The 23,735-nt window shown below is 41.8% G+C and overlaps 2 protein-coding genes and 1 pseudogene across 2 annotated transcripts; 2 read left to right on the forward strand and 1 right to left on the reverse strand.

Annotated features, from left to right (window-relative positions):
- Positions 1–5,908: 5,908 nt before the first annotated feature.
- On the reverse strand, positions 5,909–6,213 carry LOC131833425 (large ribosomal subunit protein eL36-like; annotated as a pseudogene).
- Positions 6,214–15,911: 9,698 nt separating this feature from the next.
- Positions 15,912–16,493, forward strand: LOC131820809 (RNA polymerase II subunit A C-terminal domain phosphatase SSU72 like protein 5-like). The gene is given in 1 exon segment (XM_059156572.1): positions 15,912–16,493. A coding segment is annotated over 1 exon segment (582 nt).
- Positions 16,494–21,306: 4,813 nt separating this feature from the next.
- Positions 21,307–22,251, forward strand: LOC131833470 (olfactory receptor 52B4-like). The gene has a single exon (XM_059176833.1). The coding sequence runs from the start codon at positions 21,307–21,309 to the stop codon at positions 22,249–22,251; it is 945 nt and encodes a 314-aa protein (XP_059032816.1).
- Positions 22,252–23,735: the final 1,484 nt, after the last annotated feature.

The following is a 23,735-nucleotide window of genomic DNA, read 5'->3' on the forward strand; positions in this document are numbered from 1 at the left end:
TGATCTATGTGTCTGTTTTTGTGCCAGTACCATGCTGTCTTGATGATGACAGCTTTGTAATAGAGCTTGAAGTCCGGAATTGTGATGCCACCAACGTTGGCTTTCTTTTTCAATATCCCTTTGGCTATTCGAGGTCTTTTCTGGTTCCATATAAATTTTAGAATTATTTGTTCCATTTCTTTGAAAAAGATGGATGGTACTTTGATGGGAATTGCATTAAATGTGTAGATTGCTTTAGGTAGCATAGACATTTTCACAATATTTATTCTTCCAATCCAGGAGCATGGAACATTTTTCCATTTCTTTGTGTCTTCCTCAATTTCTTTCATGAGTACTTTATAGTTTTCTGAGTATAGATTCTGTGTCTCTTTGGTTAGGTTTATTCCTAGGTATCTTATGGTTTTGGATGCAATTGTAAATGGGATTGACTCCTTAATATCTCTTTCTTCTGTCTTGCTGTTGGTGTAGAGAAATGCAACTGATTTCTGTGCATTGATTTTATATCCTGACACTTTACTGAATTCCTGTATAAGTTCTAGCAGTTTTGGAGTGGAGTCTTTTGGGTTTTCCACATATAGTATCATATCATCTGCGAAGAGTGATAATTTGACTTCTTCTTTGCCGATTTGGATGCCTTTAATTTCCTTTTGTTGTCTGATTGCTGAGGCTAGGACCTCTAGTACGATGTTGAATAGCAGTGGTGATAATGGACATCCCTGCCGTGTTCCTGACCTTAGCGGAAAAGCTTTCAGTTTTTCTCCATTGAGAATGATATTTGCGGTGGGTTTTTCATAGATGGCTTTGATGATATTGAGGTATGTGCCCTCTATCCCTACACTTTGAAGAGTTTTGATCAGGAAGGGATGTTGTACTTTGTCAAATGCTTTTTCAGCATCTATTGAGAGTATCATATGGTTCTTGTTCTTACTTTTATTGATGTGTTGTATCACATTGACTGATTTGCGGATGTTGAACCAACCTTGCAGCCCTGGAATAAATCCCACTTGGTCGTGGTGAATAATCTTTTTAATGTACTGTTGAATCCGATTGGCTAGTATTTTGTTGAGTATTTTCGCATCTGTGTTCATCAAGGATATCGGTCTATAGCTCTCTTTTTTGGTGGGATCCTTGTCTGGTTTTGGGATCAAGGTGATGCTGGCCTCATAAAATGAGTTTGGAAGTTTTCCTTCCATTTCTATTTTTTGGAACAGTTTCAGGAGAATAGGAATTAGTTCTTCTTTAAATGTTTGGTAGAATTCCCCCGGGAAGCCGTCTGGCCCTGGGCTTTTGTTTGTTTGGAGATTTTTAATGACTGTTTCAATCTCCTTACTGGTTATGGGTCTGTTCAGGCTTTCTATTTCTTCATGGTTCAGTTGTGGTAGTTTATATGTTTCTAGGAATGCATCCATTTCTTCCAGATTGTCAAATTTATTGCCGTAGAGTTGCTCATAGTATGTTCTTATAATAGTTTTTAATGTACTGTTGGATCCTATTAGCTAAGATCCTGTTGAAAATTTTGGCATCAATATTCATCAGGAATATTGGTCTGTAATTCTCCTTTTTGATGGGGTCTTTGCCTGGCTTTGGGATCAAGGTACTGCTGACCTTATAGAAAGAGTCTGGAAGTTTTCCTTCTGTTTCTATTTTTTGAAACAGCTTCAGGAGAATAGGTATTATTTCTTCTTTGAATATTTGGTAGAATTCTCCAGGGAATCTGTCAGTTCCTGGACTCTTGTTTTTTGGGAGGTTTTTGATCACTGCTTCAATCTCATTACTGGTTATTGGTCTATTCAGGTTGTCAATTTCTTCCTATTTCAGTCTTGATAGTTTATAGGTTTCCAGGAATGCATCTATTTCTTCCAGGTTGCTTAACTTATTGGCATATAGCTGTTGATAATAAGACTTTCCCATATCACCTAACCTCTTAAAACCACTTAACCAGAGCTTTTTTCCATATGGAATCTTTGCTATGTTTTAAGAATTGAGCTAACATGAAAGCATCCCCAGAATGGTCACCCATATAGGGTTTTGTTCCAATGTGGACCTACTGATATATAAGACTGGGCTTTTAGTGAAGGCCTTCCCACATATTTATATTTATGGGTTTTCTGGTAATAAGCACTGGCTTCCACATGAAGACCTTCTCCCTACTTGCCCCTGTCAAAATGAATCTGCTTATTTTTTTAAAATTTTATTTATTAGAGAGAGAGAAAGAGAGAGAGAGAGAGAGAACACAAGCAGAGGGAGCTGCAGGCAGAAGGAGAAGCAGGCTCCTCATTGAACAAGAAGCCCGATGTGGGGCTTGATCCCAGGAACATGGGACCACAATCTAAGCCTAAGGCATACACTTAACTGACAGAGCCACCCAGGCATCCTGAAACTGCTTATGTTTAATGAGACTTGAGCTCATACAGAAGGTTTCCCACACTGAAGATATCCCCAAAGCTTCTCTGATGTCTGATAAGAACATTCCAGTACCTAAAGGCTTTCCCACATTCTTTTTTTTTTTTTAAATAAATTATTCTTAAAGATTTTTAAAAAGATCTTATTTATTTATTTGACAGAGATCACAAATAGGCAGAGAGGCAGAGAGAGAGAGAGGAAGAAGCAGGCTCCCTGCCGAGCAGAAAGCCTGATGTGGGGCTTGATCTCAGGACCCTGCGATCATGACCTGAGCCAAAGGCCAAGGCTTTAACCCACTGAGCCACCCAGGTGCCCCTAAATAAAAATTTACAATAGCATAAAAAACCATGAGATACCTTGGAACTCAGGGAGGGAACTGCCTGGAACTGCAAGAAAAATCGTCTGTTAGGAGGTCGAACTTGGGCACAGTACTCCCCATCCACCTGGAGGAAATCTTGGGGTGCAGGGGGTGCAGCACACACCATGACCACCTGAGAGAAATTCTTACAATAGTTTATAAGTTGGGGGGAGGGGAGCATCTGGGTGGCTTAGTCAGTTAAGCATCTGCCTTCAGGTCTGGCCATGATCCCGGGGTCCTGGGATGGAGAGCTCTGCCTCAGGCTCCTTGCTCAGCGGTAAGGCTGTTTCTCCTCTCCCATTCCTCCTGCTTGTGTTTCCTCTTTTGAGCACTCTCTGTCTCTCTCAGTGAAATAAATAAATAAATAAAATCTTAAAAAAAAAAAAAAAGGAGACACATATGAGGAAATGTTTCTCAGAATTTTTAGTCACATCTAGGAACTGGATATGTCCAGCATTGGGATAATAGGTAATTAGGAGAATGCAGGAGGTAAAAACAATAAACTAGATGTAAGTATTAGCAAGAGAGCAGTCTTAAAAATGGTAGCGAGTGAAAACCAATAAGAAAGAGAATGACCACAAACCATAAGTGACTCTTAATCTCACAAAACAAACTGAGGGTTGCTGGGGGGAGGGGGTTTGGGAGAAGGGGGTGGGATTATGGACATTGGGGAGGGTATGTGCTTTGGTGAGTGCTGTGAAGTGTGTAAAGTGTGTAAACCTGGTGATTCACAGACCTGTACCCCTGGGGATAAAAATATATGTTTATAAAAAATAAAAAATTAATTAAAAAAAAAAAGAATTGCATGCTTTTCCAACTGAAAAAAAAAAAAGAAAGAGAATGACATTTTGGAACAACACATTATATAGTTAAAATGATTCAAATAACAATTATCCATATTTTACAAGAATAAAATGCAAGCTTAAGTCAATATAGTAAATACATTAGAGTGAGCGCCTATGTGGTGGGGAGATGGGTACTGAAAATAAAAATACAGATGAACGTCATACATACTGGTGACATTTATGTGCTCTAAAATGAGGATTATAACTAATCCTGTTCGAAGTACACTAGGTATAAAAGAAGGAAAAAAGCAAATAAAAATTATTTTTAAAAATATTTATTACAGAGAGAGAGAGGATAAGTGGAGAGGAGGAACAGAGATAGAGGGAGAAGCAGACTCCCCAGTGAGCAGGGAGCCCAACGTAGGGCTTGATCCCAGGACCCGGGATCATGACCTGAGCCAAAGGCAGATGCTTAACAGATTGAGCCACTCAGGTGTCCCAGCGGATAAAAATTTTTAGTAATCGATACAGATGTTTTTGAGTTGAGAGGATAGAAGGAAAATTCTCAGTTAAATGAAAGTATAGTGGCCTCCCATAAAATATTATTGCTGTGAAATACAAGGGGTTAGAATAACTCCACAAAATTCAAGCTTTATGAAGTATTCAGCTTCATGCCCAGTGTTTACAGAATAGCCTCTCGTATTGTTTATTGCTTTCAATTACCTTTCTCCTCTCTGCACCACTGTGGCCCTTTTATTGGGACGTGGTTCTTCTCTTTATGGTACATCAAAGACCTAGGCTTTGAGGTGCATGTTGGAGACTGGGAGAATAAAAATTTGCAGTAGTATGGAGTGCCAAAAATCGGCAAGAGTTAGGAATACACAGAAGATGATGGCTGAATAGGTGGACTTGGCCACCAAAGGATGTCAGAAGAAATGGGGCCTCAGAAGAACAGACATAGAACCCCATGCCACTGCCCTTGTGTTGTGATAGGTGCTCAATTTAGGGTGCTGAGCAGTGTGAAAAAAAATTCGGGTCCTTGTGGGAGGTATGGAGGCTGAGAAAGATTGTGAAGGGGGTCACAGAATGATGGCAATGATGTATGGCACAGGTTCCCAGGGACAAAAATCCCTTCTCTTTTTGTACCCTCTGCACTTCCACCCCACCCAGTGCTCCTGAGTCCTTCCTCAGGTAGAAAAGGAATCCTGGGGGCACCTGGGTGGTTCAGTGGTTTGGGCTGCTGCCTTTGGCTCGGGTCATGATCTCAGGGTCCTGGGATGGAGCCCTGCATCGGGCTCCCTGCTCCGCAGGAAGCCTGCTTCCCTCTCTCTCTCTCTCTGCCTGCCTCTCTGCCTGCTTGTGATCTCTGTCTGTCAAATAAATAAATAAAATCTTTATAAAAAAAAAAAAAAGGAATCCTGAAGGGACAGTGCGAACCTGACTCTTCCCTCATTAGAGACCTTTACCTCAGAGCTCTGTCGGGCGCACTGCCTCTGGCTGGGGAGGGCAGAGTTGTTCATGGCCCTCCAAAAGCTCTAGCACAGGGTCTCTAAGAATAGCATGCACATCTTCTTGGTCCCTTACAGATTTACTCTGGTGATACTAGTGAGCCACTGACCCAGAACATGGCCCCTAAACTTTGGTTTTGGGGTAGGGGAGTGTTCAGGGGTCACTGACTTTAACTTCCTTTCCGGGTGAGGTCACTGAAGCTGTGAAAATATGTCAGATTTCTGTCCAGTCAGGAACTCTGTTACCTCCCAGAGTGGGGGTAGGGCAGTCTACTTGTCAGATAAGAAAATGGAAAGGATGGGGCCAGGGGTCATGGTGGAGGCTCAGGCTGATGGGAAACCAAGGGAGCAGTGATGGTGAGCAAACTGTGGAGGGACAGCTCAGGTGTGGGTGGTGAGGACAGAAGGAAAGAAAGCATGAAGTGTGGGAACAGTATTAAAAGAAGGCAGGAAGGAAAGGAGGGATGGATGAGGGAGGTTTTCTCAACCTCAAATAACTTCTCACAATAGCCAAGCCCTGTATTCAAACCTTGAACATTGTATCTTTGTTTGAATCTTTGTTGTATCATCAGAATAGGAAGGTATCAGGGTGTGTTCTTCCTAACCTCCAGCCACCCCACTTTCCAACGCAGAGTCATCAACACCTATAATCTCCATGGGGGCAGTGGGACCTACTGGCCAAAGGAACAGGGACTTTTAGTCAGAGAGGGTCCAAATGGAAATGAATTTAGGAAATGTCTTCATATCTCAGTCCCTCAGTAGATAATTCTATGCCCTCAGCATTTTTGTTTTGTTTAGTTTTCAAGTTCCAAAAAGGCCTTATTACATACAGAGGGATAGGGGTTCAGTCCTTCTCAGAGGACCACTTTCTTCATGGTTGTCAGGACACAGCTCAGCTTCTCTCTCTTCCTCTTGGCCTGGATGTGTGTTCCCACAGTCTTCTTGGTGACCTTGAGGGCGCGCTTGTCCTTGGAGACCTTGAGCAGCTCCATGGGTGGCTGCCTCTTTTAGGATGAAGGTACACACCGCTCCATCATTCCCGCATGAACTTGGTGTGCTTGGTGAGGCGCCCTTGGTGGCTGTGCCTTGGCTCGCTCAGGTTCTTAGTCACCTTGTCACCCTTGTTGAGGCCCATGGCCACAGGGGATCGCAGAGCCATGGCTGTTGCTCCTCAGTGGCTCCTGCGGTAAGGGGGATAAAATACCTCAGGTCTTACTATGCTAACCAGCGAAGCATGGTAACCATTGTAATTGCTTTTTCTTTTCTCTTGGCTCAAGGACAGAGCATCCATACTATTTAGGATCATTGCATCCCACACTTCCTTTCATCTAGTCTAGGGCCTGCTCCATCAATTATCTTTGATCTCCTGTACCATTTTCTAAATCTCCTCAGGATGATACAGTTTAATATCTCCTATTTTCCTTCCCCCTCCCCCTCTCCCTCCTTCCTTCCTTCCTTCTCCATGCCCAGCCTGGAGCCCAATGTGAGGCTTGAACCCAAGACCTGAGCTGAGATCAAGAGTCAGATGCTCAACTGACTCACCCAGGTGCCCTAATACCTCCTATTTTCAAAACAAACACGACAGCTTTCCACGAATGTGCTGGGACCTCTTCAGGGCCAAATCTCTGCTAATGCCCTTCACAAGATGGCTCTCTCTCTCCTTTTTTAAAAATATTTTTTATTTTTTAATAAACATATAATGTATTAGCCCCAGAGGTACAGGTCTGTGAATCGCCAGGTTTACACACTTTACAGCACTCACCATAGCACATACCCTCCCCAATGTCCATAACCCAGCCACCCTCTCCATACCTCCCTCCCCCTTGCCACCCTCAGTTGGTTTTGTGACATTAAGAGTCTCTTATGGTTTATCTCCCTCCCGATCCCATCTTGTTTCATTTATTCTTCTCGTACCCACTTAAGCCCCCATGTTGCATCACCACTTCCTCATATCAGGGAGATCATATGATAGTTATCTTTCTCTGGTTGACTTATTTCGCTAAGCATAATACCCTCTAGTTGCATCTGTGCAGACGCAAATGGCAAGATTTCATTTCTTTTGATGGTTGCATAGTATTCCATTGTATATCTATACACACCACATCTTCTTTATCCCTTCATCTGTTGATGGACATCTAGGTTCTTTCCATAGTTTGGCTATTGTGGACATTGCTACTATAAACATTTGGGTGCAAGTGCCCCTTCGGGTCACTATGTTTGCATCTTTAGGGTAAATACCCAGTAGTGCAATTGCTGGGTCATAGGGTAGCTCTATTTTCAACATTTTGAGGAACCTCCATGCTGTTTTCCAGAGTGGTTGCACCAGCTTGCATTCCCACCAACAATGTAACAGGGTTCCCCTTTCTCCGCATCCTCGCCAGCATCTGTCATTTACTGACTTGTTAATTTTAGCCATTCTGACTGGTGTGAGGTGGTATCTCATTGTGGTTTTGATTTCTATTTCCCAAATGCCCAGTGATGTGGAGCACTTTTTCACATATCTGTTACAAGCTGGCTCTCTTAAGGCGTGTTGTCCCCACATCCTCTCTAGCCCCCTCCACCTGGTTTACACCTTAGCACTCCTGCAGAGTTTCCTGAGGGCTTTCATTGACAAGTTAAAGCCTAATTCCTCTCCTGCTGGAACTTTCCACTGAAGCCAACATTTTTCTCAGTCTCAACTTATTAAGACTTTCTGTATCTTTACTTTAGTGAAACAAAATCTGAATTCCTCTGTTTTCTGAGAGAGTTTCTGTTTACCCTAAATTTAAAGTCTGTTATGCAACTATCCTCAGTTGGTTTGGTTTTTATTTTCGGGCAACATGCTCTCTTGCTAACTCAAATCTGTGTTATTGGTTTTTTTTAAAAAATTTTTTATTTTTTATAAACATATATTTTTATCCCCAGGGGTACAGGTCTGTGAATCACCAGGTTTACACACTTCACAGCACTCACCAAAGCACATACCCTCCCCAATGTCCATAATCCCACCCCCTTCTCCCAAACCCCCTCCCCCCAGCAACCCTCAGTTTGTTTTGTGGGATTAAGAGTCACTTATGGTTTGTCTCCCTCCCAATCCCATCTTGTTTCATTTATTCTTCTCATACCCACTTAAGCCCCCATGTTGCATCACCACTTCCTCATATCAGGGAGATCATATGATAGTTGTCTTTGTCTGCTTGACTTATTTCGCTAAGCATGATACGCTCTAGTTCCATCCATGTTGTCGCAAATGGCAAGATTTCATTTCTTTTGATGGCTGCATAGTATTCCATTGTGTATATATACCACATGTTCTTGATCCATTCATCTGTTGATGGACATCTAGGTTCTTTCCATAGTTTGGCTATTGTGGACATTGCTGCTATAAACATTTGGGTGCATGTGCCCCTTTGGATCACTACGTTTGTATCTCCAGGGTAAATACCCAGTAGTGCAATTCCTGGGTCATAGGGTAGCTCTATTTTCAACTTTTTGAAGAACCACCATGCTGTTTTCCAGAGTGGTTGCACCAGCTTGCATTCCCACCAACAGTGTAGGAGGGTTCCCCTTTCTCCGCATCCTCGCCAGCATCTGTCATTTCCTGACTTGTTGATTTTAGCCATTCTGACTGGTGTGAGGTGATATCTCATTGTGGTTTTGATTTGTATTTCCCTGATGCCGAGTGATATGGAGCACTTTTTCATGTGTCTGTTCGCCATCTGGATGTCTTCTTTGCAGAAATGTCTGTTCATGTCCTCTGCCCATTTCTTGATTGGATTATTTGTTCTTTGGCTGTTGAGTTTGCTAAGATCTTGATAGATTTTGGACACTAGTCCTTTATCTGATATGTTGTTTGAAAATATCTTCTCCCATTCTGTCAGTTGTCTTTGATTTTGTTAACTGTTTCCTTTGCTGTGCAAAAGCTTTTGATCTTGATGAAATCCCAATAGTTCATTTTTGCTCTTGCTTCCCTTGCCTTTGGCGTTGTTCCTAGGAAGATGTTGCTGCGGCTGAGGTCGAAGAGGTTGCTGCCTGTGTTCTCCTCAAGGATTTTGATGGATTCCTTTCGCACATTGAGGTCCTTCATCCATTTTGAGTCTATTTTCGTGTGTGGTGTAAGGAAAGGGTCCAATTTCATTTTTCCGCATGTGGCTGTCCTATTTTCCCAACACCATTTATTGAAGAGGCTGTCTTTTTTCCATTGGACATTCTTTCCTGCTTTGTCAAAGATTAGTTGACCATAGAGTTGAGGGTCTATTTCTGGGCTCTCTATTCTGTTCCATTGATCTATGTGTCTGTTTTTGTGCCAGTACCATGCTGTCTTGATGATGACAGCTTTGTAATAGAGCTTGAAGTCCGGAATTGTGATGCCACCAACGTTGGCTTTCTTTTTCAATATCCCTTTGGCTATTCGAGGTCTTTTCTGGTTCCGTATAAATTTTAGAATTATTTGTTCCATTTCTTTGAAAAAGATGGATGGTACTTTGATGGGAATTGCATTAAATGTGTAGATTGCTTTAGGTAGCGTAGACATTTTCACAATATTTATTCTTCCAATCCAGGAGCATGGAACATTTTTCCATTTCTTTGTGTCTTCCTCAATTTCTTTCATGAATACTTTATAGTTTTCTGAGTATAGATTCTGTGTCTCTTTGGTTAGGTTTATTCCTAGGTATCTTATGGTTTCGGGTGCAATTGTAAATGGGATTGGCTCCTTAATTTCTCTTTCTTCTGTCTTGTTATTGGTGTAGAGAAATGCAACTGATTTCTGTGCATTGATTTTATATCCTGACACTTTACTGAATTCCTGTACACGTTCTAACAGTTTTGGAGTGGAGTCTTTTGGGTTTTCCACATATAGTATCATATCACCTGCGAAGAGTGATAATTTGACTTCTTCTTTGCCGATTTGGATGCTTTTTATTTCCTTTTGTTGTCTGATTGCTGAGGTTAGGACTTCTAGTACTGTGTTGAATAGCAGTGGTGATAATGGACATCCCTGCCATGTTCCTGACCTAATGGAAAAGCTTTCAGTTTTTCTCCATTGAGAATGATATTTGCGGTGGGTTTTTCATAGATGGCTTTGATGATATTGAGGTATGTGCCCTCTATCCCTACACTTTGAAGAGTTTTGATCAGGAAGGGATGCTGTACTTTGTCAAATGCTTTTTCAGCATCTATTGAGAGTATCATATGGTTCTTGTTCTTTCTTTTATTGATGTGTTGTATCACATTGACTGATTTGCGGATGTTGAACCAATCTTGCAGCCCTGGAATAAATCCCATTTGGTCGTGGTTAATAATCCTTTTAATGTACTGTGGGATCCTATTGGCTAGTATTTTGGTGAGAATTTTCACATCTGTGTTCATCAAGGATATTGGTCTATAGCTCTCTTTTTTTTGATGGTATCCTTGTCTGGTTTTGGGATCAAGGTGATGATGGCCTCATAAAATGAGTTTGGAAGTTTTCCTTCCATTTTATTTTTTGGAACAGTTTCAGGAGATAGGAATTAGTTCTTCTTTAAATGTTTGGTAGAATTCCCCCGGGAAGCCGTCTGGCCCTGGGCTTTTGTTTGTTTGGAGATTTTTAATGACTGTTTCAATCTCCTTACTGGTTATGGGTCTATTCAGGCTTTCTATTTCTTCCTGGTTCAGTTGTGGTAGTTTATATGTTTCTAGGAATGCATCCATTTCTTCCAGATTGTCAAATTTGTTGGCGTAGAGTTGCTCATAGTATGTTCTTATAATAGTTTGTATTTCTTTGGTGTTAGTTGTGATCTCTCCTCTTTCATTCATGATTTTATTTATTTGGGTCCTTTCTCTTTTCTTTTTGATAAGTCTGGCCAGGGGTTTATCAATTTTATTAATTCTTTCGAAGAACCAGCTCCTAGTTTCGTTGATTTGCTCTTTTTTTTTTTGTTTGTTTCTATTTCATTGATTTCTGCTCTGATCTTTATGATTTCTCTTCTCCTACTGGGCTTAGGGTTTCTTTCTTGTTCTTTCTCCAGCTCCTTTAGGTGTAGGGTTAGGTTGTGTACCTGAGACTTTTCTTGTTTCTTGAGAAAGGCTTGTACCGCTATATATTTTCCTCTCAGGACTGCCTTTGTTGTGCCCCACAGATTTGGAACCGTTGTATTTTCATTATCATTTGTTTCCATGATTTTTTTCAATTCTTCTTTAATTTCCCGGTTGACCCATTCATTCTTTAGAAGGATGCTGTTTAGTCTCCATGTATCTGGGTTCTTTCCAAACTTCCTCTTGTGGTTGAGTTCTAGCTTCAGAGCATTGTGGTCTGAAAATATGCAGGGAATGATCCCAATCTTTTGATACTGGTTGAGTCCTGATTTAGGACCGAGGATGTGATCTATTCTGGAGAATGTTCCATGTGCACTAGAGAAGAATATGTCCCTCACCCAGTTGGGTCCCCCTCAGTGAGACCACAGTAAGGTCATAAACCTCAGTTCTCTGCCACCCTTTAAGGAAACAGACAGTAGAGGTATCTTAGAGAGGGGCTCACTTAGAGTTGGGGTAAGTAAACCATTATATCTGAACCACACACTCTAAGGGGGTTGTAAAATGATAGCATAGGAGGGAGATCTTGGTTGCTTGAAGGCCTGATGGAGGAACTAGGGTAGGTGGGAGTGCTTTCTGAATGCTATTAGGTTAGTGCCCATGCTTAAGCTCTAGGGAAGGACGTTGGGGAGGTTGATTTTGGTCTTCTGAGACTGGATTCTCTGTGGACCCCAAAAGCCAAGGTGAAGTCAAGTGTGTGATTAAGAGGCGAGGGGACTAGAAGGCTTTTTCAGGTGTATCAGAGGAGGGCTGCCCCTTCTTTGCTCTTCACCACCACCCTTGTGGGGAATAGAGAGCACTTTGCCTACCATCTCTGGGTCCGCTCCCATTTGTGGTCTAGGAAAAATCAGACCAGAGTCTCAGAGAGCTGGGTCTATAAGCCCTTTGTCCGGTTCATCAGAACAAACTGCACATTTCCCCAGTGGCATACAGGTACCAGGGGAGAAAGAAGACAGTGCAGATGAAAGGTAACTTCCATTCAAGAAATTGATGGAAGAGGATGACAGAAAATATTTTCATGTAATTTCTCTTATAAATAACTTAGTGAATGAATTGAAGGAAGAGATGGTCTTTCTTGAGATACAAATTAGATTTGAGAACCATGTTCAAACAAGCAGCAAAAACATAAAGACAAATCAAGAACAACAAAATGTAAAAGACTGGGATTTCAAAAGGAGTAAGTTTCATTAACAGATGGGAGACAATAATTAACTAGTAGATAATAATAGACTAGTAGATTATTCCTTGAGCGGTTATAAAAGGCTCACTGTGTTTCAGGCTTCCTCATGCTTCCTCAACAGGGTTGTTATTGCCCCTAAGGAGCCAAAAATGTTTTCAGGGGCTGGTGGTGGTAGTGGTAGTGGTAGTGGGACAAAAATCTTACACTTTTTATATATAAAGCCCAGATACAGTACAGAAGCAGATATGACTTATCTGTGCTATTAAAATTTCCTAGGGGGAATTAGGAAAAAAATGTCTAAAAAGCTCCTTACGTGGGTGATAATGAATAAAAGATTGACAAGCAGTGAAGGCAGACTGATGAGAAAGGCAGATGCTGGTAAAGATTTTTAGCTCCGAGGAGAAAGAGAAAAATCTACAAACATTAAGCTAAAAAAAGAACATTTTATGTATAAAAGAATAATCATGTTGGAATTGGATTTTTTTTTTTTTTAAATCTCTAATGCTGGACCAAAGACAGTGAAATGGCAGTTAAGGACTATACCCAACCTCTACCCAGCCATGTTGTGGTTCATCCATCAGGGTGAAAGAAAAATACACAGCAGCTCCGAGGGTCTAATTCTCATTTTCCCCACCTACAAAAGTACTTGAGAGAAGACTTTTCAAACATTATCACTTATGTGAACCAGAACAAAATGGAGGTGGGGGGAATGTGAAGAAAAGAAAGAAAATATAAGAAAGCATTGAAGTTGGGATGCCTGGGTGGCTCAGTTGGTTAAGCAGCTGCCTTCAGCTCAGATCATGATCCCAGCGTCCTGGGATCGAGTCCCACATTGGGCTCCTTGCTTGGCAGGGAGCCTGCTTCTCCCTCTGCCTCTGCCTGCCACTCTGTCTACCTGTGCTCACTCTCGCTCCTCTCTCTCTGACAAATAAAAAAAAAAAAATAAAATCTTAAAAAAAAAAAAAGAAAGCATTGAAGTTTATATTAAATAGTTAAATAATTTATTATGAAGTCTAATGCAAAAAGAAGGTGAGCTTTCAGACAAAGTCCATTCTAAGTTATAGGGATCCAGAAATCAAAGGGGCTAGCTCCAAGATAGATTAGATAAGGACCACCAACAAAACCTGGGAATTAGGAATATGGTCAGTGAAAAAGATGAGATTTACAAAATTTCTGTCGTCCAATAGCAGGGAAATGGGATGTGATTAGGAAGGGCAGAGAAAGTGTAGGTAACCATTTAATAGAATGGGAAATCAAAGTATAACTTCAAAATTAACAAGGACAAAATGGCGTGTATAACAACTTGATAAATATCTCAAAAATAAAGAAAATCAAGGGCAGAAACAAAAATGTAAAATAAACACAAGGAATGAAGTGAAGTACAAGGTCCTTAACGCAAAATGTGTATGGTCTAAATTCTGGCATTAATACATTTTGAAATGCAAAGGGTGGGTGGTTAAAGGGATGACCAGAATTAGCTAATAAAATCAGGATGATAGTACATTCCATACCTAGAGGTTCTGATTCCATTGGTCTGCGATGGGCCCCTGGTGTTGATATCTTTTTTTTTTTTTTTAATCCTAAACAATTTTGTATGTGTGTAATACAGTATTGTTAGTTATGGGCACAACATTGTACAGAATATCTTTAGACCTCAATCATCTTGTATAACTGAAACTTTATATCCATTCTACAGCATCTGTGGCCACCTTGTGGAGCCGAATGAGAGGTAGCTTCCCATTTCTCCCAGACATTGGTAACTGTCATTCTACACTCTGCTTCTGTGTATTCTCTTTTTATATGACTTATGAGATTTAAGCAATAAAATGGTTTGATAAAATGGGCCTTTTGATGGTTTTGAAAAATGGGATCTATGTTGGTAAGTTTTTTGAGATATCTTTTTTTTTTTTTTTTATATCTTTTTTTTTTTTTTTAATTTTTTATTTTTTATAAACATATATTTTTTATATACATATATTTTTATCCCCAGGTCTGTGAATCACCAGGTTTACACACTTCACAGCACTCACCAAATCACATACCCTCCCCAATGTCCATAATCCCACCCCCTTCTCCCCAACCCCCTCCCCCCGGCAACCCTCAGTTTGTTTTGTGAGATTAAGAGTCACTTATGGTTTGTCTCCCTCCCAATCCCATCTTGTTTCATTTATTCTTCTACCCACTTAAGCCTCCATGTTGCATCACCACTTTTGAGATATCTTTAATTGACTGGTCAGATTGCACTGATTTGAAGAGCCATACAGTAGTCTTGTAAAAAATTCTTTAAAAAGATTTTATTTATTTTGAGAGGGCAGTGGGCTGAGCAGGGAGCCCACTGTGGGGCTCCGTCCCAGGACCCTGGGATCATGACCCAAGCCAAAGGCAGATGCTTAACTGACTGAGCCACCCAAGTGCCCCTCCATACAGTGCTCTTAGTTGGTATTTACATAGCTATCATAAGCTTTCCTTAAAAAAACTTTTTATTGAGTTATGATTGACATACAAAAAGCTGTATATATTAAATGTATACAACTTGATGAGTTTGGAGATAAATAGACATCTGAGAAACCATCTCCACAATCTGTATGGTGAAAATATAATTTCCTCCAGAAGTTGCCTTCCTTTCTTCCTTTTTCCTATCCCTCCTCTCTAGTCAAATACAAGAGGGAACCAACAGGTGTAACTCCAGATTTAAAAAACACTCCGGACTGGTAGCAGCACCCTTGTGAAGGGAACTAGAGGTACAAGTGATTCAATCATCTAACTGTTCTAATGATCAGATTATGGTTTGCATGATTAGATTCACTCCCCTTGATCAAACTGAATCCCTCAAGAAGTGCTAGAAGTCTCCACCCCCTCCTTGAAGGCTATTGAGTACAAATAAACCTGGCTCTTGTTCTGAGACACTTAGCCAGTGGAAGATCTATGCATGATTTTCCTTAAGAATCATAATTTTAAGAGTACTAAATGCAGAAAATGCTGTGTTGTAATTTCTAATATACTATCAGCGGGGATGTTGTCCAGCATGTGATTTGTTTACATTGGTGAACGATTTTATGAATTTTGGGGCAAAGCTGTGTTCAACCATCCTATGGTTTACACAACTGTGTTTCTAGAAAATCCAAATATATTCATGTGCAAGAACACTTCCATGTCACTGAATGTGGAATTGAATTGGATGTCAGTTCAAAACCTCAAAACAGATTTCCCACCCATATTCCTGACCAAGTCGCTGTAGAGCAGTGACACGCTTACCATTGGCCTACCTGACCTGGTCACTGTCAACCTCAGTCCTCCTTCCCCATGTAGACCAACCCAGCCAATCGCAGGTTTCACATCCCTGCCTCAGGCGGTCGCACTGTAATGGAAATCCAGTGGTTTAGCTGGGATTCAGTGGTTTAGTGCTTGTAATCACCTCCCAGTTGTTGTGATTAGGTTTGGGTCTTAGGATCAGATGACGCTCCACCCACTGAAACCGAGTCCACCAGGAAGTCCTGGAAGTCTCTGCCCACTTGGATGGAGTGGGCTTATTCGGTCTGCTGCCTGTCCTCACACATCCCGTGGGAAGAGCCAAACCCGGGGTTCAGCGCCCTGGCAGCACCGCACAGCGCCCCGCAGCTGCCGCCATGCCCTGGTCCCTGCTCAGGGTGGCTGTGGTGTGCAGAAGCCATGTGAACCGCAGCATGGATGCCCACAGCCTCCTCCGCAAGAGAGGCTTCCGCGTCCAGTCTTACGGAGTCGGATCTCGGGTGAAGATCCCAGGACCCTCTCTCAATCGCCGGGTGAGCTACGACTTCTCCACGACGTAGAAGCAGATGTACGAGGACCTTTGCAGGAACGACCAGGAACGCTACCGCAGGAACGGAATCCTGCACCTCCTGGGGAGAAACGAGGAGATCAAGCCGCGCCCCGAAAGGTTTCAGGAGTGCAGCGACCCCTTCGACGTCATCTACACCTGCGAGGAGAGTGTCTATGACCGCGTGGTGCAGGAGCTGTGGGCCAGGGAGCAGGCGACCCTCCAGCCCATGCACGTGGTCAACGTGGCCATTGCCCACACCTTGGAGGACGCCACCCTCGGGGCTTTTCTCATCTGCGAGCTGTGCCAGAGCCTCCAGCGCGCTGGCGACATGGACAGTCTGGGTCAGCTGCTGCTGGCGGCAGAGGAGAAAACAGGACAGAGCTTTCTTCCCAAGGTCTGCATCTACTGATGGCGTCGGCTGGACGGGGCGCCCTCGTTAGGTCACCGCTTTCGTGTGGCGTTTTGGACCAGTCGGTGGAGAAAGCCCTTTCCACCAAATTCTGTTTGATTTTTAGGTATATACTCTCCACCAGGGAGGAGTCGAGCAAGAAAAAGCATTTCTTGGGAAACGAGGACGAGGGCCAGTAGTCCCCCAAGTCCAGACCTGGGGACACTGTTCTGGGTCCTTTGGGCACAAAACGGCATTGAGCACTCACATGGGTCCGCGAGGAAGTTCCTGGCACCTCTTGTGTGTTGCAGATGAGAGAAGGAACGTTTATAAGGGACTGCCGCACAAGGGATCTGTTGAAGGATAGGCAGCGAATTAACATTCAAAGTCAACTGGGGCGGGAGGGTCTGCAGGACTGACGTCTGAGCACCCCAGAGACCCCGGGCTGCTTAAACAGGAGAAGCCCCACCCGCAGCAGGGCACCCAGACCTGCCCAGGCCTCCTCTGACCTCCGCACGCCTGGACTGACTTTGCCTCTGGTTCCTTAACCTCTTACCCCTTGTATCTTGTTTGCCGTGTGACTTCGTATGAAGCCAAGTTTAATGTGTAGTGAAATGTTATTGAGTTTGGAATCCTGAACCTGTTTTCACCTTGCTTTATGATTAAATAAAGCTGACATTGTACAGAGACACAGTTCGTACTGGCCTTTCTAATATGCCTGGGACAGTCCCCTCCCTGCACCAACAGGTGAAGAGACATCCTTAACACAAGAGGCAAGAAATTTAGGGCCCAGAAGTCTGTACCGACAACCTTTGCTACTTGGCACTAATCATCTACCCCAGCCCAAGTTCTGTTTAGAGTTCCTTACTAATTAAAGCACCTGAAATTAGGCTTCCTTTATCCTGTCAATTCGTTAAATATTTATTTTCTCTTTATCTAAGAAGTATAAAAACTGCCAGCTTTGGTCATTTCTTTAGGCTGTAGTTTCATTATTGCGCTTCCATGAAGCACATAATAAAATCCACTTTATTTTCTCCTGTTAATCTGTCTCATGTCAATTTAATTCTTAGTCCAGCTGGAACACTTTGATTGGTAGAAAATAATTTTTCCTTCTCTTCACTAATATGATTTTTTAGAAGAACATTAAGTATGGAGAACTAGCTAGGATAAGACATGAATTGATATCAAAAGATGTTTTTTTTCTCCCCCTGAAGGTGTGACTACTTTCTTCTTCCTGATTAAAAATGACAATGTACAAGATTGCTTTTATAATAAGAATATAAAGTTATTTCCGAGTTGGAAAAAGTTCACATCCTACATTCAGGATGAGGAAAACCAAATAGATTTTCTTATAAAAGAATATAAACAAAGCATGAGAATTTTTTTTCCCAGCAACCATAAATGTGGATTTTTGATGACCAAACACTAAGCAGAATGATACACTATGTAGGCAAATGAAATAAAAATTTGTCGTGAATCTCAAGAATCTCATGTGACTTAAACAAATTATGCATGGATGTTTATGAACCCTTAGTAAAGAATGAAAATTCATTATTTATGGCTTCAAAATATGAATCTCATGACCAATCCTGGAATGAATATAATCAAATATCTTTCTTTACATGAAAAACAAAAATTTGAAAATTGTCTTTGCCTATGTATTGATATTGCAGATTGAAAAATAACTTTACTATTCATTAATTCAATAGTCAATGCCAGGGTAGGTATTAAAAGAGGTCTGTAGCAAGGTTGGTTTAGCTGGGAGAGCTTTTTTGTAGTGAAATACCATAAACGTGAACATTCGAAGTGGGATGGAGATTAGAGCAAGTGGGGAGGAATGGGCCAGCAGCTAGTCAGGAGAAGGCCAGGAGGGGAATGGTACTTAGGGACCTGGGATCCAGGCCATTTGGAGAAAGGCAAGGCTAATGGAGACAGCCATGTCCCCGGGGCCCTGATGTAAGCACTTCCCTCAAGAGTTGTCATGAAAGAGAATAAACAGCCCAGTGCCTGGGTCCCAACTAGCTGAATGTCATCTCCAGTCTCAGTAAGATCTGGTGAGTAAATTAGACATGTGTGTAGTGGGGCACGTTCCAGGATCAAGGTAAGGATTGGGCTGGTGTCGCATCCCAGGACTTTGCTGCATCAAGAGTGGTAAGGACCAGAGCTACCAATCGGATTGCTTGCAGCAGAAGTGGAGGGGATGGTCTGAGAAGGGAGGTTTAGAGTGCAGCTGAGGTTATTGAAGCCTGCTCAAGAAAGAAGTAATTGAATGTGTGGCAAGTGCTCTAATGATTAGGTTAGACATGCAAAAACAGAAACAGACTTACTTCGAACCTTCTTGGTAAACATGACAAGAGCCCAGAGAATGACTGGGATTTCTTCTAGGTTTCCTAAAGCACGTCATGGGAAGCAGAGCAGGACTTCTCAGGCAGGTGTGAGGAGGGAATTAGGAGGGAGGGGCACTGAATGGGACATTGAGGATGAACTTGTGTCAGACCAAAGTCATCTTAATTTGGTCAGGAGACCAACTGAACAGGCAAATCCTCAGCCTCTGAGCAACCTGCTTTCTCTCACTAGTTCTTATTAATGAAATGTCTTCAGGACACCTGGGTGGCTCAGTCATTTCAGTGACTGACAGTTGATCTCAGCTCAGGTCTTGATCTCAGGGTTGTGAGTTCAAGCCCTACATTGGGCTCCACCCTGGGTGTGGGGCCTACTGATAAGAAAAAAAAAATTCAAAAAATAATTTTTTTTTCCTGCTACTCCCTTCCCCAAACACATGACCATCACCAGTTTCTGAAATCTACCCTCTCTCCAGCCCTGCCTTTATTCGTTTGTGTCTTTTACGGCATCTTCCTTCTTGCCATTTTCTTCTTTCCCATTCAGGTCTGTGGGGACACATACCTGCTCTTACATCCCTCCGATGCCATCCCACTGCAGATCAGCCGCCCTCACTGGAGAGAACCTTGTCACAGAGCAGCCATATGCTCTATAGAAGACAGTGCCCTGAGCTAGGCCAGCTGAATGGACTCCTCTGACAGGTGACTCTGATGGCAGAACACTTTCTCCTAGCACCTGGACGATGGAAATTGGAGCTGATTTTTTTCCCCAGAAAGAAAAATCAGGGGCATGAGGAGGATAACTGGAATGGAAGAAATAATGTTCATGAGTGTAAGATACACCTTAGCTACTAAGCTAGATTTTTTTTTTGTGGAATTCTTTTTTTTTTAAATTTAAATTTTTTATTTTTTATAAACATATATTTTTATCCCCAGGGGTACAGGTCTGTGAATCACCAGGTTTACACACTTCACAGCACTCAAAAAGCACATACCCTCCCCAATGCCCATAATCCCACCCCCTTCTCCCAAACCCTCTCCCCCCAGCAACCCTCAGTTTGTTTTGTGAGATTAAGAGTCACTTATGGTTTGTCTCCCTCCCAATCCCATCTTGTTTCATTTATTCTTCTCGTACCCACTTAAGCCCCCATGTTGCATCACCACTTCCTCATATCAGGGAGATCATATGATAGTTGTCTTTGTCTGCTTGACTTATTTCGCTAAGCATGATACGCTCTAGTTCCATCCATGTTGTTGCAAATGGCAAGATTTCATTTCTTTTGATGGCTGCATAGTATTCCATTGTGTATATATACCACATCTTCTGGAAAACAGCATGGAGGTTCCTCAAAATGTTGAAAATAGAACTGCCCTATGACCCAGCAATTGCACTATTGGGTATTTACCCTAAAGATACAAACGTAGTGATCCAAAAGGGCACGTGCACCCGAATGTTTATAGCAGCAATGTCCACAATAGCCAAACTATGGAAAGAACCTAGATGTCCATCAACAGATGAATGGATCAAGCTAGATGTTTTAAAATACCCTTTCATAGGGCGAATTACTATTTTTGTCCAATTCTTTAGCCTATCTGCATACAGATTTGATTTTCTTCTAAACCATGAAGGCAGAACCCAGACAAATTACCATTTTTTCTGTTTCCCCAGTTTATAATATGGTGCTAAGAAACAGTTCCTGCTTCCTGAATGACCAAGTGAATGAATGAATGTATACTAAGGACTGATAAAATTCCCACTTGCAGAAAACCTCCCAAATGTCATGCACATCCCTTTCCTAGCAATAAGGCCTTATTTTCCAAATTCAGTCATTTCTGAACTTAGATTCCTAAGGTGTGAGCATGATTCCATCAATGTTACTTCTTTAAGGTCTGTTGACTCTTTCCACACGTGAGCTGATAATGTGGTGAAAGCCCGAGAGATTTCAAATCTCATTTCCAGCAGTTAGGCCAAATCTGCCTGTGCAAACACCACCCTGCTTCCTTCAGTATTCCCTACACACAGCTAACTGGGGCTGAGTAAACACTGTCCAATGAGCATGCTATCCTTTGATTTGAATGCCCACATTTCCTGCTCTTGCTTCCTGCCCTATTCATTCATTCTTTCCCTTATGATGAACCACCTACTACAACGTCAAGTTCAAGAAACATCTTGTTAGCGCCTTTCCAGATACATGTAATGATTTCCTTTGTGTATTCATAATCCTGTGTTTGTAGGAAAAATACATCCAACAATGTGTTTGATTTGATTAGCTTGGGATATAAATTAGACTCTTAAATTAGACTATCACTCATTGAGGTAGATAATACGTCCTATTGACTTTTTATGTTTCTTATTGTTTGCATGTTCACAGAAGATGGAGAGTATGAGATATGCCAAAAGCTCCTAGTGCCTTCACAAAGAATCTTGCAAGAAAATTTGTATTTTCAGCTCTGTCTATGAATCCAATGTGATGTCTCCGGTAGTCTCCACAGGTATGATTTCCTTAAACCACACTGGTGTTAGCCACACAATCTTCCACTTCCTGGGCATTCCTGGGCTAGAGAACCAGCACATGTGGATTTCCATCCCCTTCTTCATTTCCTATGTCATCGCCCTGCTTGGGAACAGCCTGCTCATCGGCATTATCCTCACAAGGCACAGCCTCCGGGAACCCATGTACCTCTTCCTCTGCATGCTGGCTGGAGCAGACCTCGTGCTCTCCACATGCACTGTACCTCAGGCCTTGGCCATCTTCTGGTTCCGTGCTGGGGAGATCTCCCTGGATCGCTGCATCACTCAGTTCTTCTTCATCCACTGCACCTTCATCTCTGAGTCAGGGATCTTGCTGGTGATGGCGTTTGACCGCTACATTGCCATATGCTACCCCCTGAGATACACCACTATTCTTACACCTGCTCTGATTGGGAAAATCGGTGTGATCATCTTCCTGAGAAGTTATTGTATGATTTTCCCCATAATATTTCTTTTGAAAAGATTGACTTTCTGCCAAAATAATATTATTCCACACACCTATTGTGAACACATTGGTTTGGCCAAATATGCTTGTAATGACATTCGAGTGAACATCTGGTATGGACTTTGTGTCATCACGTCGACAGTGGTCTTAGATGTCCTGTTAATATTTGTTTCTTATGTGCTAATTCTGCATGCTGTCTTCCACATGCCTTCCCAAGATGCTCGCCACAAAGCTCTCAACACATGTGGCTCCCATGTCTGCATCATCATCCTCTTTTATGGGCCTGCGATCTTTACAACCCTTACTCAGCGGTTTGGGTGCCACATTCCACCTCATATCCATATCTTATTGGCTAATGTCTGCATTCTGGTTCCACCTATGCTGAATCCCATCATTTATGGGATTAAGACCAAGCAAATCCGGGAGCAGGTGTCTTACATATTTTTCCCAAAGCAGAAATAACTTTGGTAGAGGAATAGCATTTTCAGCATCTCTAGTTATCCACGATGTGGTCTGTGGAAGCAGTGGGTGGAAATACTAGCAGTAAGTGGAAACACTGGGAAATAGCTCATTGAATTCTGTTTTTGGAGCATGTTCATCAGGAAGGTGACAAGACTTGCATCTTCCACTGTCAAAGCAACAGAGAGAGCAGTGCCATTGACTGAGCTGGTTACCTCCTGAATGGAGTCTGTGGCTGGATATGTGAATTTCCAGAGTCATGTGTCCTTACCAGTAGCCTAATTTTTGGTAATGAATGGAATTGCAGGGAAGGAAAAATTCTTTCTCTATCCTTCAAGGTGCTCCAGCTGGACTAAGAATTAAACTGACATGAGACAGATTAAGAGGAAAAAAAAATCAAAGGTTTATTATGTGCACACAGAAGCCCAATAATGAAATTGAGACCTAAAGAAATGACTGAGGGAGGAAGTTTTTAAACTTTTTAGAGAAAGAGACAATAAATTTTTGAGGGATTGACAGAATAAAGAAAACAGGTGTTTGGGAGCTTAAATTAGTAGATTTAGGAAATTTAGTAGATTAGGAAAAAAAATAACAAGGTTTGTTTCTATGGTTTTTCTCAACTTTGAAGTCCCTATCTTTAGTGATAAGGTTGTATTTTCACTAGGTACAGAGAGAGTATTCTTCACATGGGAGATCTGTTTTCTGCTTTCAGGGGGCCAGTATGAGTCTGAGAGTCCTTGCATTGGCTTTTTCTTAAGTAACTTTTATTAAAGTTTATTTTATTGAAATATTTTTATTTCAATTTCAATTATTTTTAATTGTATTGAAAATAATTAATGTACCAAAGTGACACTATTTGAGGCAGACTGCCCTTGGCCCCTGTGAAATGAGAGCAGTGAGTGCTCTGGACTTGGAAGTTGTTAAGTTATTCCTCACTGTGTTTCTCATCCTGTGAGATAGCTTGTGATATCCCTGGAGAATCACATAGAAAGGGCCTAATATTTTGGTTATGCAGGGTGAATAACTTCTGGAAATCTTATGGACAGCATGATGACGATAGTTAATAATACTGTATTGTATATTTAAAATTTGCTAAGAGATTTGATCTTTTTTTTCAATTTAATTTTATTTTTAAAATTTCTTTTCAGTGTACCAGAATTCATTGTGTATGTAAGAGATTTGATCTTTTTTTAAAAAAATATTTTATTTATTTATTTGACAGAGAGATCACAAGTAGGCAGAGAGGCAGGCAGAGAGAGAGGAAGAGAAGCAGGCCCCCTGCCAAGCAGAGAGCCCGATGTGGGGCTTGATCCCAGGACCCTGTGTTCATGACCTGAGCTAAGGCAGAGGCTTTAACCTACTGAGAAGCCCAGGCACCCCTGTAAGAGATTTGATCTTAAGTGCTCTCACCCTCTCACATGAATTGCGGCTAGGAAAGGAAATGAATATGTTAATTAGCTTGATTTTGGTAATCATTTCACAGTATC

The sequence above is a fragment of the Mustela lutreola genome, chromosome 1, assembly GCF_030435805.1.
Source record: "Mustela lutreola isolate mMusLut2 chromosome 1, mMusLut2.pri, whole genome shotgun sequence".
Classification (NCBI taxonomy): Eukaryota; Metazoa; Chordata; class Mammalia; order Carnivora; family Mustelidae; genus Mustela; species Mustela lutreola.